General features: G+C 43.4%; 1 protein-coding gene across 2 annotated transcripts in view; it reads right to left on the bottom strand.

The window, feature by feature from the left end:
- LOC311144450 (bridging integrator 3-like) overlaps positions 1–19,655 on the bottom strand; it is a 41,732-nt gene that overhangs the window by 12,837 nt on the left and 9,240 nt on the right. For both annotated transcript variants that reach the window (XM_084180469.1, XM_084180470.1), the window contains exons 3-6: positions 15,506–15,546; positions 13,653–13,714; positions 10,904–11,040; positions 7,065–7,105 (exon numbers count right to left, since the gene is read on the bottom strand). In XM_084180469.1, coding sequence (XP_084036595.1) covers positions 7,065–7,105; positions 10,904–11,040; positions 13,653–13,714; positions 15,506–15,546 — 281 coding nt within the window. The remainder of the gene's footprint in view (positions 1–7,064; positions 7,106–10,903; positions 11,041–13,652; positions 13,715–15,505; positions 15,547–19,655) is intronic.

Genomic DNA, 19,655 nt, shown 5'->3' with positions numbered 1-19,655 from the left:
TACGATTCCATTGGTCCATGACAACATTACACACCACACTGGCTCATTAAAGGCACAAAGGCTGACCGCATTCTCCTCCACCAGGGCACATCACCTCACACCACCTCTGCATGGTGTCATGAGGTGCCATGATGTCTGATGCGCTCACTTCAGACTACAGTAACACAATAGAGTAGTAATGACAGCATTTAGGTCACCCTCACACATGATCACATTGTAGGTAGGAGGTATCTGGTAGTGGCGACAGTCAGGACCACAGCTTTCTTTCTCTTAACGATGTGACTGAGAGAATACCTGTGTGAGCCGATATAAGAGTTGATCCTTCCACACTAATGATCTCCTCACTGTCCCATTGCTGTTATATCTAGAGGTAGAGCTCCAAGAGGATGCCAATGTGTCTGTGTTGTGTTCAGACTGTCTAAAGAGGAGCTCTGTGGGAGCCTGTCTGACTCAGCTGTAACTGACATGTAGTGGAGTGACAGTGGCTGTGTTTGAAGGTCACTGTACACGCTGCGTAATGATAGTTTGGGCTGGATCGCTGGCTGGCCTGGACATTTCCCTAGATGTCTCTGGACTGACTTCCACATACTGACCGGTCAGCTCCAGACCAGCCTATATTTACTCCGGCCTCGTCTAGCCCAGGCTCCGCTGGACCAAGGGCACACTACCACTGTCTGTGTGACAGGTCATTTAGGGTGTGGTGGCTGGCTGAAAATAGCAGGTGGACGAAAATAGCAACTTGTCGAGAGAGCTTGTTTATGACAAGCTGATCCACAGCCGGACCGACACAACCAGTCAGCCAGCCAAGCCCCAGTCTGGACCAAACAGCCCAGCCGGAGCTGACCAGAGACCTGGGAGTAACCTTAGTCTGGCAGGCTGACTGACCGCTCCACTTAACACCGTCAATTTCACATTACTAAAATAACAAAAGGTATCTCTAAGAATATGTTCACCTCCCATGTCTCACTGTCTATGAAATGAGGGACTAACACGGTGAAAGCCAAGATGACTCAATCACAAAATATGCATTATTTATGAGTAATGAAAATACAAAGTATCCTGAACTAAAATATAAATGCAACATGTAAAGTGTTGGACCCATGTTTCATGAGCTGAACTAAAAGATTTTCCATACATACAAAAAGCTTATTTCTCTAAAATGTTTTGCACAAATTTGTTTACATCCCTGTTAGTGAGCATTTCTCCTTTGCCAAGATAATCCAACCACCTGACAGGTGTGGCATATCAAGAAGCTGATTAAACAGCATGATCATTACACAGGCGCACCTTGTGCTGGGGACAATGAAAGACAATGCCACAGATGTCTCAAGTTAAGGGAGTGTGCAATTGGCATGCTGACTGCAGGAATGTCCACCAGAGCTCTTGCCAGATAATTTAATGTTAATTTATCTACCATAAGCCGCCTCCAACGTTGTTTTAGAGAATTTGGCAGTATGTCCAACTGACCTCACAACCACAGAACACGTGTAACCACGCCTGCCCAGGACCTCAACATCCGGCTTCTTCACCTGCAGTATCGTCTGAGACCAGTCACCTGGACAGCTGATGAAACTGTGGGTTTGCACAACTGAAGAATGTCTGCAGAAACTGTCAGAAATCGTCTCAGGGAAGCTAATCTGCGTGTTTGTCGTCCTCACCAGGGTCTTGACCTGACTGCAGTTCAGCGTCGTAACAGACTTCAGTGGGCAAATGCTCACCTTCAAACCTTCAATGGCCACTGGCACGCTGGAGAAGTGTACCAGGACCTCTATACCAGGCGGTGTCAGAGGAAGGCCCTCAAAATTGTCAAAGACTCCAGCCACCCTAGTCATAGACTGTTCTCTCTGCTACCGCACGGCAAGCGGTACCGGAGTGCCAAGTCTAGGTCCAAAAGACTTCTCAACAGCTTCTACCCCCAAGCCATAAGACTCCTGAACAGCTAATCATGGCTACCCGGACTATTTGCACTGCCCCCCCACCCCATCCTTTTTACGCTGCTGCTACTCTGTTAAGTATTTATGCATAGTCACTTTAACTCTACCCACATGTACATATTACCTCAACTACCTCAACTAGCCGGTGCCCCCGCACATTGACTATGCAACGGTACCCCCCTGTATATATAGCCTCCCTACTGTCACTTTATTTTACTGTATATATAGCCTCCCTACTGTCACTTTATTTTACTTCTGCTCTTTTTTTCTCAACACTTTTTTGTTGTTGTTTTATTCTTACTTTTTTGTTTAAAATAAATGCACTGTTGGTTAAGGGCTGTAAGTAAGCATTTCACTGTAATGTCTGCACCTGTTGTATTCGGCGCATGTGACCAATACAATTTGATTTGATTTGATTTGATTTGATTTGAATCCCGGTTTAAACTGTACCGGGCAGATGGCAGACAGCGTGTATTGCGTTGTGTGGGCGAGCGGTTTGCTGATGTCAATGTTGTGAACAGAGTGCCCCATGGTGGCGGTGGGGTTATGGTATGGGCAGGCATAAGTTATGGACAACGAACACAATTGCATTTTATCAATGGCACCTTGAATGCACAGAGATGCCGTGACAAGATCCTGAGGCCCATTGTTCCAGTTCCTGCCAATATCCAGCAACTTCGCACAGCTATTGAAGAGGAGTGGGGCAACATTCCACAGGCCACAATCAACAGCCTGATCAACTCTATGCAAAGGAGATGTGTTGCGCTGCATGAGGCAAAGAGTGGTCACATCAGATCAAATCAAATGTTATTTGTCACATGCGCCAACGGGTGTAGGTAGACCTTACAGTGAAATGCTTACTAACAAGCCAACAATGCAGTTAAGAAAAATAAGTGTTAAGTAAAAAAATTGATTCGTAAAAAATAATTAAAAGAAATGACAAATAATTAAAGAGCAGCAGTAAAATAACAGTAGCAAGGCTATATACAGGGGGTACCAGTACAGAGTCAATGTGCGGGGGCACAGGTTACAGTGGGGAAAAAAAGTATTTAGTCAGCCACCAATTGTGCAAGTTCTCCCACTTAAAAAGATGAGAGAGGCCTGTAATTTTCATCATAGGTACACGTCAACTATGACAGACAAAATTTGGGAAAAAAATCCAGAAAATCACATTGTAGGATTTTTAATGAATTTATTTGCAAATTATGGTGGAAAATAAGTATTTGGTCACCTACAAACAAGCAAGATTTCTGGCTCTCACAGACCTGTAACTTCTTCTTTAAGAGGCTCCTCTGTCCTCCACTCGTTACCTGTATTAATGGCACCTGTTTGAACTTGTTATCAGTATAAAAGACACCTGTCCACAACCTCAAACAGTCACACTCCAAACTCCACTATGGCCAAGACCAAAGAGCTGTCAAAGGACACCAGAAACAAAATTGTAGACCTGCACCAGGCTGGGAAGACTGAATCTGCAATAGGTAAGCAGCTTGGTTTGAAGAAATCAACTGTGGGAGCAATTATTAGGAAATGGAAGACATACAAGACCACTGATAATCTCCCTCGATCTGGGGCTCCACGCAAGATCTCACCCCGCGGGGTCAAAATGATCACAAGAACGGTGAGCAAACGTCCCAGAACCACACGGGGGGACCTAGTGAATGACCTGCAGAGAGCTGGGACCAAAGTAACAAAGCCTACCATCAGTAACACACTACGCCGCCAGGGACTCAAATCCTGCAGTGCCAGACGTGTCCCCCTGCTTAAGCCAGTACATGTCCAGGCCCGTCTGAAGTTTGCTAGAGTGCATTTGGATGATCCAGAAGAGGATTGGGAGAATGTCATATGGTCAGATGAAACCAAAATATAACTTTTTGGTAAAAACTCAACTCGTCGTGTTTGGAGGACAAAGAATGCTGAGTTGCATCCAAATAACACCATACCTACTGTGAAGCATGGGGGTGGAAACATCATGCTTTGGGGCTGTTTTTCTGCAAAGGGACCAGGACGACTGATCCGTGTAAAGGAAAGAATGAATGGGGCCATGTATCGTGAGATTTTGAGTGAAAACCTCCTTCCATCAGCAAGGGCATTGAAGATGAAACGTGGCTGGGTCTTTCAGCATGACAATGATCCCAAACACACCGCCCGGGCAACGAAGGAGTGGCTTCGTAAGAAGCATTTCAAGGTCCTGGAGTGGCCTAGCCAGTCTCCAGATCTCAACCCCATAGAAAATCTTTGGAGGGAGTTGAAAGTCCGTGTTGCCCAGCGACAGCCCCAAAACATCACTGCTCTAGAGGAGATCTGCATGGAGGAATGGGCCAAAATACCAGCAAGTGTGTGAAAACCTTGTGAAGACTTACAGAAAACATTTGACCTGTGTCATTGCCAACAAAGGGTATATAACAAAGTATTGAGAAACTTTTGTTATTGACCAAATACTTATTTTCCACCATAATTTGCAAATAAATTCATAAAAAATCCTACAATGTGATTTTCTGGATTTTTTTTCTCATTTTGTCTGTCATAGTTGATGTGTATCTATGATGACAATTACAGGCCTCTCTCATCTTTTTAAGTGGGAGAACTTGCACAATTGGTGGCTGACTAAATACTTTTTCCCCCCACTGTAGTCAGAAAACTGACTGGTTTTCTGATCCACTCCCCTACCTTTTTTTAAAGGTATCTGTGACCAACAGATGCATATCTGTATTCCCAGTCATGTGAAATCCATAGACTAGGGCCTTATGAATTTATTTCAATTGACTGATTTCCTTATATGAATTGTAACTCAGTAAAATCTTTGAAATTGTTGCATGTTGCGTTTATGCTTTTGTTGTGTCTTGTGTAGGCTAGGCTAAGCTTTGTGTAAACTAAAAGGGTAAAGACAGTATGTTGAATACGTGCCAGCAGAACCTGTTTTATAGAGGGAAGGTTTGCTCTGCCGCAACATGCCTTATGCTTAGTCTCTGTTGATCGAAAGTGAGAGGACTAACGCAAGCTAGATACCTGATACACCAGATATAAAAGGCAAGAGTAGACAACCCCCCAGATAAGGCTTTTGAGAAAGTTTTGTGGGGGTTAGAAATGTGTTGGCTTGAGTCTTGACTGAACGTAAAAACATAACAATATTTATGTGACTCAAAATTAAAACGTAGGCTAGTTTACAGGCTACGTCATTTTGAGTCACCCCCTTAAACACATCTAATTGCTACTATTTGACAATGACAGAAATCCAACAGCACCTTGAGTAACTCCCAAAGCAGGGTAAATGAACCAGTGTCGGGGCAGTCAATTTCTTCCCCAGCCCTGCTAGGTTAAAGGAGCAGTGCTGGTTTGCCCTGCTACTGCTTGGGCCAGAGCACAGGTCTTACAACAGGGCTGCCTTGAGTCTCACACAAAAGAGCAATGGAGCAGAAAGGGTTGGGCTAGGAGGCCCAGATAACAGCACCCCCCTCCCTCCACATAAACAGACTGATGTCATTCACTGACCCCGCTGAATGGATGGAATTCATGGCTAGGAGAGAGGGACAAAGAGAGAGGGACTGAGAGAGAGAAAGAGTGAGAGATATGGAGAGAGCGAGGGAGAGAGACAGATAAAGGGAGAGACTGAGGGAGACAGATAAAGAGAGATGGAGAGGGACAGATAAAGGGAGAGACTGAGGAAGAGGGAGACAGATAAAGAGAGAGGGAGAGAGATGGAGAGGGACAGAGAGAAAGCGTGAGGAAGAGAAAGAAAGGGAGAGTGGGGAGGAGAGAGTGACCTTTTTGAGCTCATTATTTCCTGGATGTGTTAATACAGTGAGTGTTAATGACCCAACTAAGTGTGGCCTAAATGTGAATACACACCCGCCGGCACGTACACACACAGCCCATTGAAGGGACAAATAAAACCCTCCATTAAGAGACTTTCCAGGCTCAGGCCATTCTCTGTTCCATTTAAGATTCCACACGTTCTTACAGATCGACATAAAAACAGTATTGAGACTTAAGAAACAATGATTAACATTCAGTTACTGGTGGACTAATGGAATTGTATTTCTAATGGAAGCTTAATGTATGGCTTAATAGATAAGTCCTCTATACTTTGATGATTAATTACATTACGCTGTGCTTCAAAGCCATAAACAGCAAAAGGGCTGACGGCTTGTATTCCCCATCTTAAACCATTGTTTATGCATGCAGGACTAAACCTACTACTTCCTGACTTATTTCAATCTCATATAAGTGAGTGACTAACTTCATCTGGCCTCAGAGCCCATCCTGTTAGTATAGTGACTCCCCAAAATGTTTGTCCAATGCGGTGTGTGTGTACTGTCCTGAGACAGTCCTGCTCTCCAGCCAATCTCCTGCCCTTGGCCCAGGAAGCTGGGCCCTCTGCCATATTCAGGGCCTGCCCACACGTCCGCCTGCCACCCACCAGGAAGAGGAAATTAGAACCATTCCATCTTGTCACAGCTCCACCACCAGAACACACCAGGAAGAGACCAATAGCACATGCACACATACACTAACTCATAGCATTCATATGTTCCATCAAAGTTTTCACTTTGTCAAGGGTTTGATATGAAAAGAGCAGGGATTTCAGACCGATTTGATGTTATAAACAAAAGTTAAAACACACACAAATTCACCAGACAGACACTGGCAAGCACATTGCGTCTCTCTTTTTCAAACACACACCCCGCTCCAAAAAACTGCCTCCGGGGAGGGGTCAGCAGGAGGAAGCAGGACCTTAACAAGTACTACGGAAGACGGGTGGGATCCTTGCTCCCAGCCTGGCCACTCCCTCTACCGCCTCTGCACTGTGTGTGTGTGTGTGTGTGTGTGTGTGTGTGTGTAGTGTAGTGCTGGGACGGACGGGGGCGAGTGTAGGGAAGGAGAGCCAAGTAAACTTTCTTCCAGACACACACCACCACAGCAGCCCCATTCACTCCCCAGTCCAGTTTTACTATCTACTATGCTTTATTACAGAGCCTTCTGGAGATAGTGCTAAGGTCCAACTCCCCTTTAGTGTGTGCTCCTTCCCACTCTACAGACAGAGCAACTTTAAGACACAGCAGCTGTTGCTTGTGATGTATAAAAAATATGCGGACAATGAGAGAGGTGCAGGTCCAGATAGACACGTACTTTTTCAGAGGATCGACCACCGTCTTCGAGATCTGGTTCACCTATGGACGAACAGACACGGTCAAACGTTAATTTAAAGTACAGTACTTCTCTTAAATGAAAGTGAATGTCTTTCTTTATTAATTGAAATTAATTGAAATTTGTTGTCAAAGTGAATTACTTTAAGTTGAACAAAATAGCTCCAAGTCCCACTCATTAACAGCATGATAAAACATCCACACAAACAATCAACAATTGTGTATTTTCAAACAGAGCACTCAAGACAATAGAGGGGAGGGAGGTGAGGCGGGTTGCAAAGAAACTTTTGTGACTTTGACTCTTTTATTGTACACAAGCCCCGAGGAGAAAGCCCTGAATATTCATCGAGCTGAACAATACAAAATGATGCAACTGTCAGGGGATGGACATGAAAGCAAAGCCCCACTGATTTCAAATCCTGCGGAGGGTGGGCTGCCTTACAAGATGAAAGTTCTTTGCAAACAAACATTTTAACAATAACAGTTTATATTTTCCTGCATTCTCCTTCTCGTTGCCGGAGCCAAAAGGGAGGGAGGGGGGCTTTGTTAAGTGGAAGTAAATTAACATCTCATCTCGAGGCCTCCAGCCCGGGCGCCAAAGTCTCATCGACAGAAGTTGGCACACAATTAATAAAGTTTACAGAGTAATTTACATTGCAGATTCAAAATGACTCGTAGATCTACATCTCTGACAGAGCGCTAAGTTAACCCGGCAAACAACTCCAGTGAAGAGCATCGCTAAAAACATTTAATGAGAAATAAAAGCGGCAAGACAACTCAATGAAGTGACAGCTACATGAGAACAATGAGCCTAGTACAACTAATCAATCATTCACTAGTTATTGGAAGGATAGTCAATCACAGAACATAAGAAACAAATACTGTACAACAGCAAAGCTTTGTCAATGCCCTGACAGTCTCTGAGAATATACATACACACACATACAGACACACACCAACAGAGCATCGAAAGGCAGTTTGAGGGAAAATAAGAGAACCAATAACAAATAAGAACATGGGAATTCACATTTTCCTCTGTTTTACATATTCACACCATCCCCCCTCCCTGGGAGAGAGAAAAGGCTGAAGCTGCGTTGCTGCCGAGGTGAGTGCATGCAGTAAGCAGGGAGAACAACACCACCACATTTGCTTAAGCATGCTGGTGCCCTCTACCCTCTGCCCTTTCCCACAGAGAGGGGGGGCAGAACTATTCCACTGAGGCCCAGCAGTGCCTGAGGCCGGCGCTCTAGCAGCAGTCTCCGTGAGTGAGTCACGGGGCAGAGGTCATCCCGGCACACAGGCCTCCCAAAAATACACGCAGATCGCGGAGGAAATCAATACCCCGCCAAACGGAGCATCCACTACTGCTCAGCCGCCATTTTCACTGGGGCTCGGCTTCAGCAGCAGTGTGCCGGGGGGCTGCGCGCCCTCCTCAGCCCCAGAAATAAACACACAGGCCTGGGCCACTGCTGCCTTCATTATCCCTGCACGTTTTATCCGCTCGCTCAATCGCAGCCCCCGCGGCGGATCATCTCGTCTCAACACTAAGGAGAGCAAAGGGTGGTTGTTTTTGTGTCTGTTTTGCTTGAGCAGTTGAGTCGTTGGTGGTGCCGTCAGAAGGAAGAACAGCCAGCTTGGAGGGAGAGATTGTGTAGTATGATTCTGGTGAGCTGCGCTGGGCTTTAATAACTCTGGACTCCTGAGGTGATATTCAAAAATACTGAACCAACTAACCAACCAAGGGCCTAGAAACGCTTTGCTTTGCCGTCAGCTCTCAACCAGTTTACCGAATGCCAAGCTATGTGGCACAGACAGACATACTGTAGCAGAACATGTTCATGTCAAACATCTTGTTGACTGAGACTGGCTGAAAAAGGAGGCCTCTAAACTCAAGTACCATCTTGTAATAACAGAAGGGTTGCATGTCAAAACTCTCGCTGAAGGCCACTTAAAAATCATGAAGCAAAAACAACCAGAATCGATTTGATGGAGAATAATGTATTTGGTATTATTTTCTAACTGCTTCGCCTCCAGAAGTGAGAAAGTGTACTTGGTTCCACGCTGCCTGGCTGGAGCCCTGTCCAGCAGACCATGGCCATGAAGCCAAGCAAGGAAATTACACCCTATGGAGCCAGTCAACGCCTCCACTCCTACACACTGTAGAGCAAACCTGCACCTTTTGTTACTGACCTACAAAACGGCAGGGATGAAAAAAATACAATACCACATTGACATCTAGCTGTTCCTGACCGTAAGACTCAACGCAGCTCAAAACTCATTTAAGATGATTTGGAAAGCTCAAGTAGCAAGCTGAGTGCTGTGTAGTGCAAAGCTGGCCTCCCAGGTTGTTCCGAGGTGAAGGTTATGAAGGTTATTAGCGTAGTCAGAGGGAAGAGGACTCAGAGGAGAACAGTAAGAGATGTTAACTACCCTTTAGGGTTCTGACACTGTTTAACTAAGAGGAAAGTGGAGAAGGAAAGACAATAGCAGACTGAAAATGGATACTCTTAATAGTCTACATTTCATAACAATTGGGTAGAAAATATTGGCAGTGCTTCTGCTTTTGTAAAGATTCCAGAATTTGAGCTGAAAAGATTTTGATGTTAAAATGTGTGAAAATGTTACCCATTTCCAATCTTCAGAAGGTTGAGAAGACATTCCATCTTAAATACAGTCAAAATGGAAGAACTGTTCGTCTTGGCAGACCACTAAGAACAGACCCACCATAGGTCACAAGCTGTGAACCACAAGCACAGTCACCACACTTAACTTTGTCCAGTCATTCCAAATGGCTACTGTAAAACTTGATTACATCTGAGCACAGTTTATGTGGTGCATGTCCAGTCTTTGCTGGAAGAATGCCTTGTTGTTGAGCGCTTGAAAGGAATTCACAGAGATCTTCAGAATATTTACAGAGAGGGACATTGTCACTCAAGGTAAAGCCACCAGCAAATAAAAGGATGCTGGGAAAACCAGTCTAAAGCACACTAATGGAAAAAGCACTCTTCTGAAGTTGTAGTAGAATCAGGTCTTGTACATATGTTGTTGTTTTTTTCATTCTTGATGATCAGTGTGATTCCCTGTGTGACTGACTTCTCTATCTTAACAGAGATGCCTCTCACAGTGCAATGCCCTGAAGAAACACACATGCAATGCCAACCCTATGATTTCCTTTGCAATTACCTGCAGCGATGATATTAATCAAATATGTGAAGTACACATGGCAAATAACATAAAGGAGCTGAGAGCAGAAGCAGAATTGCTCACAGAGAGGGACTGGGGAAGATCATGCAGAGAACAGATCCCATTAAAACAGCCTGTGACATTTCCAAGTGAAGCTATTCCATAGTATGAGTCACAAATGCATCCAATCTACAGCTCTCTGATATTCGACAAAGATGAGCATCTAATAGACCAGTGAGCTGCTGGAGACGCTCTCAAAAGAAGACAAGAGAAGAAAAGAGACTGAGTGAGATTTCTTTCTTCTCGTTCACACGGTTATGCAATATTGACAAAGATGAAAATACACTTAGGCCAACCAAACCCTTTTGGTTTCTGCCCTTTGAGTGTTTGAAGAGAGGGAGCGTATGAGGCATACCTGTCAGAATGCTGAATACAATGCCCATAGGTAGAGCTGTGAAAGCTAGGCTGGAGGAGGGTTTCCTCTACCATTGTATAGGCCCCCTGCCTAAAAGAGTATATTGTTTATTTTGGTTTCAATAGACAATTTCGATGCACCCCACTTGGAAAATAATCTAGGAGAACAACTCGGCTGTGGTGTGATGCTGAGGGAGAGGAGCACAGACAGGTCCTGACACTGACCTTCTCCTGGTTGAAGGAGTCCATCCTCTTCATGGCTGTGTCCAGAGCCGTCATGGACTCCAGGAAGGCCTGGTCCTGTTCACACAGGGGGTTATTGAGCAGGTCCCCTGAGATCTTCACTGCTGCCTTGGACATGGCTGAAAGACATAGAACAGACAGAGAATATTAGTATTACCATGGTAAAACTGTCCCTGAAAAAGAGGGAAATGGGAAAGGAGGGAGGGAAGGAGAGAGAGATAGAGAAAGAAAAAAAGAAAGCCATAACCGAATGGAGAACAGAGGAATGGAGAAACATACAGGTAACTGCCAAAATAAAGGAAACACCTAAATAAAGTGTCTTAATAGGGTGTTGGGCCACCACGAGCCAGAACAGCTTCAATGCACCTTGGCACAGATTCAACAAGTGTCTGAAACTATTGAAGGAACGCAACACCATTTTTCCACAAGAAATTCCATAATTTGGTGTTTCCTTGATGGTGGTGGTAAACACTCATGCGCCGCTCCAGAATCTCCCATAAGTGTTCAATTGGGTTGAGATCTGGTGACTGATATGGCCATGGCATATGGTTTACATCATTTTCATACTCATCAAACCATTCAGTGACCACTCGTGCCCTGTGGATGGGGGTATTGTCATCCTATAGCCATGGTATCCAAAATAATGGCCTTCCCAGAATTTTTATACATGAGTCTTCCCCTAAGCATGATGGGATGTTAATTGCTTAATTAACTCAGGAACCACACCTGTGTGAAAGCACCTGCTTTCAATATACTTTGTATCCCTCATTTACTCAAGTGTTCCCATTATTTTGGCAGTTACCTGTACAATCTGTATTATTAATGTTTGGCCTGGTTTGACTATTTGGCCCAGACATGCTTGGTGGGCATGGCTAGCAGCAGAGGTGAGCACCCATGCCAGGACTGACACTGTGGGCATTTGACAGACACAAAAGTTCAATAAACGAAAAGGAAAAGTAGGCTAGAGCAGCAGCGCAGCATCAGTTGGAGGGAGTCGAGAGGGTGGTGGGCTCGGCTGCTGTGATGAATATTCACAAAAGCACTGGGAATCTGTCCAAATGTTTCTATAGTGCCAAGGCCAATTACTGTTAATCTGCACTCCTGCCACTTTATCTTAGATACAGAGCGCATATCGGATCACCGCATCACTGTCAAAATAAATTAGCTGCACTGGGGACACACAGAGAAGTTGATAAGACGGAAAGTAAAATAAAACACTCCACATCAGACTCAACTGAGGCCTCATTCACACTCTCTTAGGATCGGGTAAAGACACATTACAATTTTTTTTAATTAAGTGTGTTAAAAAAGCAGCTTTTCTGTGTTGGAATGGTGTGGGTGTCCCCCAACAACAAAATGGTGTGGGCGTATACCGATCATTAGAAATATTCATGCGAGTAGACCGCTGATTGGCCAACTCAGCCAATGAGCCAACATGACATCATGTTCTATGAGGAATTATAAACTGGGTGGTTTGAGCCCTGAATGCTGATTGGCTGACAGCCAATGTTTTTTCATACCCGTGATATGCTGTCTGATATACCACAGGTATGACAAAACATGTATTTTTACTGTTCTAATTACGTTGTTAACCAGTTTATAATAGCAATAAGGCACCTCTGGGATTTGTGGTATATGGCCAATATACCATGGCTAAGGGCTGTATTCATGGAACTCTGTGTTGGGTTGTGCTTAAGAACAGCCCTTAGCCGTGGTATATTGGCCATACCACACCCCCTCGTGCATTATTGCTTAAATAGCAAGCATTTTTGAAGATACAAGTTTGAGGTGGGGTTTATTAAGTGTTTTCTCCTATTTATACTTTGGCCACAAATACGAGTATTGAACGAGTCAACAACATTATTTGGGTATGAGGTAACAGAATGTGAACTTTTAAAAGTGTGATTTTCACTGGACAGTTACATTTTAATTCCATAGTGTGTTCGATTTTTTACGATTTGTGTTGCCAATGGTATAAATGGCTTGTGGCCAGTGATATCCTGACTCTATAAAGATTTATCTCTGAAGACTTGTGGACTTGCCTCAGAAGAGCCCACAATTTCATTGTCTTACTTTAAATAGACTTGACAAATGATTGCCGTTATGAAACGCTGTGTGGAGCACACTGTGCTAACGTGCTGTGCAGGCAGGTCCACTCTTTGTTGTTTTGTGGCAGTTGGTGGAGAAAGGACCTGTGCAACAGATGGAATGAATTAATTATAACGAGATGTTGACAGCTCTGATACTTTGATGAGGCATCATCCCATATTCCAGTGCACAAAGCAGAGGAAATGAAGAAGCCCCTCACTCCCCCATCCTTCCCCTCTCCACCCTCAGAGTAGATCGCTACCAGAGGCAATTTCTGCTACTGCTCCTTTCCATTTCCAAAAGCTCCAACAAAAAATACATATATTTCTTAGCAGCAGAAATGTAAAACAGAATGTAGGCTAAAAGCTATGAGTAGGAAGAATGTGAGAAACATTGCTTATTTTTAAGGGTTACTGAATATAGGCTAACCCCATTTTCCAAAATTGCACAAGAGACATTGTCCCTGAAAAACCTGATAGGCAACAACAATTAAGGTGTCAGTGAATGTATGCCAAGCATGTGAAAGAGATTAATTAAATGAGAGAAAGCTAATGACGTCAAGGAGATTTGTACAAGAAAAGATGATCAGTGGGAAAAAACATTCAGAGACTGGCCAAAATATAAAACACTGTCAACAGCACACCTATATCAGCCTCTGTGCTTTTCTTCATGTCTTTGTGGAGCTTCTTTGTCTGATCTTCCAACCTGTAAAGTAAGGGAAATTTAGTTTTTTCAGTTCAGGTTCTTGGATATCACAATAATACAACATATAACATTTGGTAAGTATCGGTCCAAGTACAGTTAGGCATCTACAGAGCAAACTGACAGTAGGATCATGCGTTTGCATTCAGCAGCTAGGGTAGGCAGAGTGGCAGAGGGAGAGTACAGAAAAAGGGTCCACTATGTCCAGCCTGAACAAACCCCTCTAATGCCTATACAGCCTTCACTGACAGTCTTACTGGGATATCTCAGTCCAACCTGAACGCTACAAATAAACACCTACAAAATAACCTATAAACTGGGACATTCAACAGGATTAAAAATTGCATTGATTTCATATAAAACACATTATTATGACTTCCCTTTTGCTAATACAAAATACTAGGATTGCTTCTTGTTTCTGTCAACTAAATTCAGTCATAAAAGCATTTATGTCTTCAATCATCCCTCCACATTCATTCAAATGATGGGTGTTAAAATGGCAATTATGAGAGTATGGAGGCTGAATCGTGTGCCGTTCATTATATCAATTAAGGGAAACGAGGGGCTGTTTAGCAACTCCCAGGAGGCTGCTGTCACATCAGTTTTCAGGGATTCATTAAGGGAGGGGGACTGAAAAAACAACAACACTTTTCCCATTTCCTTGTCCAATCTGTGTTAGCTGACGGGAGGCAGGAGAGTGTGAGGGCTAAGGAGGGCTCTTCTGGATGTGGGCCAGGTGAGCCAGAGGTCCGTTTCTACAAGGTGTTAATGGATGCCTGCTGGAGCAGCTGCTGCTACTCGCTCCTGTGTGACCCAACAGTTTGCCCTCTACTGCCGCCAACAGCCAGCCTCTCTACACTCCCTGCTGCTGTGGTATAACGCCATAGGAGTTTGGAATCAGCAGCTGATCTCAGGTAGACAAACACTGCTCTGGGATTAGAGATGCTAGACTTACTATGGGAGGCATTGGATGATAAAATAATTTGCCAAATTAGACCACGAGAGGTCTTTAAAATGACACTGGTTATATTTCCACTCAAATGAATAGAAATATTGAATTTAACAACAGTTCAAAGAGCTAGATGGCAGAATGACGTTCACTAAGAGTTCCTGATATGGATCAGGGGAGTGCCAAGACGTCTGTACATGCCTGCTCCTCTTACTCATCATGTGTCCCCTGTAGCTCAGTTGGTAGAGCATGGCGCTTGCAATGCCAGGTTTGTGGGTTCGTTTCCCACGGGGGGTCAGTATGAAAATGTAAGTCGCTCTGGATAAGAGCGTCTGCTAAATGACTAAAAATGTAAAATGTGTAAGGTATATTGTGGTGCCATGTCTCCTACTCAACGAAACCTGAAGCGCTCTCACTCAGTCTGCAGGCCCCTCGGGGAGTCTCTTTAACCTCAGACACACAGCAGGGGAGGGCCTTCTATGTGCTAGCTTACGGAGGGTCTCGGGCAAGAGAATGCTTTGAACACTTATCCTAACTCAGTTCTGCAGGTGTCAGAAAAGAGAGAAAGATTGGGTCTAACATTGTCTTTCCCATTAAAACAATTATTTCAAGGTTAAATGTTGATGTGAAAGCCTAAAGGCCCTGAGAAATAACATGCATGTGTGTTCACCTCTACAAATCAATGGAATATCTGCACTTAAAATAGCCCTCATAATGCTTTGTAGTCTGTGTCAGTTCAGTGTTCGTCTGCAATGAGGGTTCTTGCTGCAATAATGATGCAGTCAATACATATGTGAAACAGAGCACAAATGAAATCTTTAACATTTGGGGCCACACAAACTTACTTTTGGAGCTTGTCATATTCTCGTTCGAAGTCTCTTTCAACCTGTAAAAACACATTGAAACTCATTGTTAGATACAACATTAACATCTGTGTGTTCATGTCTGTTCAGTCAATGTTGTTCCTTTCGATTATAGTCCTAACATGTGCTTAATGAATACTAAATATCCCTGCTATTGGAGAGACAGGTAAATTACATAGTAACAGAATTACGCCAGTATGCCAAACAGAAACCATTGATTTCTAAGTTTAACAAACCATACAACTCTATGAACAAGGACAACTTTTAACAATTTCCACAGACATTTTTTAAAAAGTGGAAGAACTGAGCTGATGCAAACTTTGGTAACGGAATTACAGTAAAATGTCCCTCAGGTTTTTATGCAACCACGTTTTCCAAAAACTCTTAAATATCTGTTCCACATTAAGATTCAAAGATCTCTGCAGAAAGAATGGGGTGTCAGCTATGACATGGCACCTTGATTTAAAACATTTTTATTTGGGTTATTAAACTATAGTAAGTGAAGTGCATTTACGCCCAGTAACAGAATTACATCATGGGTCCCTGATCTGTACTACACAGAAATGCATAATTATGTATATGAAAGTCATTCTCCTCATGTTCCACAAGTTTGGACATCACAGAGCAGCACAGCAGAGTACAGTGCAGTACAATACAGCAGAGTAGAGTTCAGTACAGTGCAGTAGAGTACAGAACAATATACTGCACTCTACGCTACTTTTCTTTACTGTACTACTGTATTGTATTGGACTGTACTATACTCTACTCACTGTACTGTGCTCTACTCACTATACTGTGCTATCCAAACTTGTAAAACATACGTCTATGATAGGTTCAGATTTGGTCCAGTCCGTCTGTGGACGTTAACATCAAGGCCAGGGTGGACTTGATTTCAACTATTTATTTATTGTTTTTCCACAGCACCCCACAAACAACACAAAAACAAAACATCCACTATACAACACATTCCCCAAGGTGATCAACATATGATTTCCAGATTTCGTCAAGCACGTCCGGTTTTCGTTTAATTTTATAATAAACAAAATCCAACGGTATGTAGCTAGACAGTTCAGTCCACCAGTTTGTTATTGAGGGTGAATATGAGGCTTTCTAATTGATGGCTATATATTCTTTTGCAGCAATCAGACCTAGAATACAAAATCTCTCTGATATTGATCACCAATATTTACATTTCCCAACAGACATAATCGTGGAGATGGATGGATATAAATTCCTAGACACAATGAAATGATAGCACATACATTATCCCAAAATGGTGTCAGTTTATCACAGGACCACAGCATATGTAATAGGGTTCCTTTGTGCTTTTTGCATCTCCAACAACTACTTTTCAATGTCCATGGCCGTCCGGTGTCGGTCAGTGCTCAGTGGGTGAGGATGCTGGTTAAAGTAAATGGAAAGAGAGCGGGCTCATGGGTAGGTGTCAGTAAGAGCTGGGAGAGGTGACTAACTGGAGAGAGAGAGAGAGAGAGAGGGAGGGGTTGTCCAGACTCAGACTGTTTTAACACTCTTGGTTTGATCACCAGACGACAGAAAGAGAAAGAAAACAATTATCAGCTGAACATAACAATATGCCAGTGGAAGGGAGGACAGTGGCAGGTGACTATTGTAGTTTGTTGACTATTATGATTTCCCATTGTAGCCAATTCAGTTGCAGTAATTCTGTTACAGATTTTGGGGTAATTGCGAGTTTTAATCACTTAATTCATAAACAAAATTGATATCAGTAAAATCACTATAACTAATTGGTAGGTCTACCATTGCACTTCTGTGAACTTTTATTATTCTCCCTCATAAAAAATATCTTAAAGACATGTGGGTTTTTGGTAACAGAATTACAAGGCAATATTTCATTAACTTACAGAAGGTAAACAATTTCTCCAAAACTAAATACAAGTGTTGATATTAGTTGTCAGGGGCCTTTACTTCAAAATGTGTGTGTTTTGGCCTCCCGAGTGGCGCAGTGGTCTGCTGAGGCGCCACTACCACCTGGGGTTCAATCTCAGGCTGTGTCACAGCCAGCCGTGACAGGTGAGCCCCATACGGCGGCGCACAATTAGCCCAGCCGTCCGGGTTAGGGGAGGGTTTGGCTGGGGGCTTTCCTTGGCTCATCGCGCTCTAGCGACTCCTTGTGGCGGGCCGGGCACCTGCAAGCTGACGTCGGTCGTCAGTCGAACTGTGTTTCCTCCGACACATCGGTGCGGCTGGCTTCCAGGTTAAGAGAGCAGTGTGTCTCAACTGTTGGAGAGTTGCAGCGATCGTAACTAGCAATTGGATATCACGAAATAGGGGAGAAAAATGTTGTACAATTTTAATACCTAATACCTTTTAAGACTTTCTGGTAGACCCCTTTTCCCTCTGTTTATCCAGAAATCAAAGCCTTTACTTATGCCTCATTTTTAAGATGGAACATTTTTGGAAAATGTATCTATCTAGGCCTTCATTTCCCCAAAAAGCTCCTGGTAATTTACTAAAGGTACCAGAATCTTTAGTAATTTTGGTAATTAACAGAAAGTATATGGCAATCTATCGTAACTTTGGTAATTAATACTTGAACAACTTTTTACAAATTATTAATATATACAGTAGTATACATTTTTATATCTGTGTCCATATTGTCCATGAGTTTCTAGTAGATTGACCATATGGTTCAAGAGAAAATAGCGTAATTAATGAAAAAAGTACCAAATCAACAATGGAATGATTTTCAATTAACTCTGCAACTCTTCCAACTATTTACGTTTTTCACAACTGCCACCAGATTGACGCCAGAACATTGACAACAAATACATATTGACATAGTAAAAAAAATACAAGTTTGTAAAAAAAATATTACTGATATTTGATATTTGCTGAAACCCTAATTTAAACACCATGGTATTCATTAAGTTGATGGTTTGTCATTCTTTTGGGGGGGATCATCTTAGTTATTTCATATACAGTGGGGAGAACAAGTATTTGATACACTGCCGATTTTGCAGGTTTTCCTACTTACAAAGCATGTAGAGGTCTGTAATTTTTATCATAGGTACACTTCAACTGTGAGAGACAAAAATCCAGAAAATTACATTGTATGATTTTTAAGTAATTAATATGCATTTTATTGCATGACATAAGTATTTGATCACCTACCAACCAGTAAGAATTCCAGCTCTCACAGACCTGTTAGTTTTTCTTTAAGAAGCCCTCCTGTTCTCCACTCATTACCTGTATTAACTGCACCTGTTTGAACTCGTTACCTGTATAAAAGACACCTGTCCACACACTCAATCAAACAGACTCCAACCTCTCCACAATGGCCAAGACCAGAGAGCTGTGTAAGGACATCAGGGATACAATTGTAGACCTGCACAAGGCTGGGATGGGCTACAGGACAATAGGCAAGCAGCTTGGTGAGAAGGCAACAACTGTTGGCGCAATTATTAGAAAATGGAAGAAGTTCAAGATGACGGTCAATCTCCCTCGGTCTGGGGCTCCATGCAAGATCTCACCTCGTGGGGCATCAATGATCATGAGGAAGGTGAGGGATCAGCCCAGAACTACACGGCAGGACCTGGTCAATGACCTGAAGAGAGCTGGGACCACAGTCTCAAAGAAAACCATTAGTAACACACTACGCCGTCATGGATTAAAATCCTGCAGCGCACGCAAGGTCCCCCTGCTCAAGCCAGCGCATGTCCAGGCCCGTCTGAAGTTTGCCAATGACCATCTGGATGATCCAGAGGAGGAATGGGAGAAAGTCAAGTGGTCTGATGAGACAAAAATATAGCTTTTTGGTCTAAACTCCACTCGCCGTGTTTGGAGGAAGAAGAAGGATGAGTACAACCCCAAGAAAACCATCCCAACCGTGAAGCATGGAGGTGGAAACATCATTCTTTGGGGATGCTTTTCTGCACACGGGACAGGACGACTGCACCGTATTGAGGGGAGGATGGATGGGGCCATGTATCGCAAGATCTTGGCCAACAACCTCCTTCCCTCAGTAAGAGCATTGAAGATGGGTCGTGGCTTGGTCTTCCAGCATGACAACGACCCGAAACACACAGCCAGGGCAACTAAGGATTGGCTCCGTAAGAAGCATCTCAAGGTCCTGGAGTGGCCTAGCCAGTCT

This window comes from Coregonus lavaretus, assembly GCF_964263955.1.
Source record: "Coregonus lavaretus genome assembly, chromosome: 17".
Taxonomy (NCBI): Eukaryota; Metazoa; Chordata; class Actinopteri; order Salmoniformes; family Salmonidae; genus Coregonus; species Coregonus lavaretus.
This window is presented reverse-complemented; position numbering and strand designations above follow the sequence as displayed.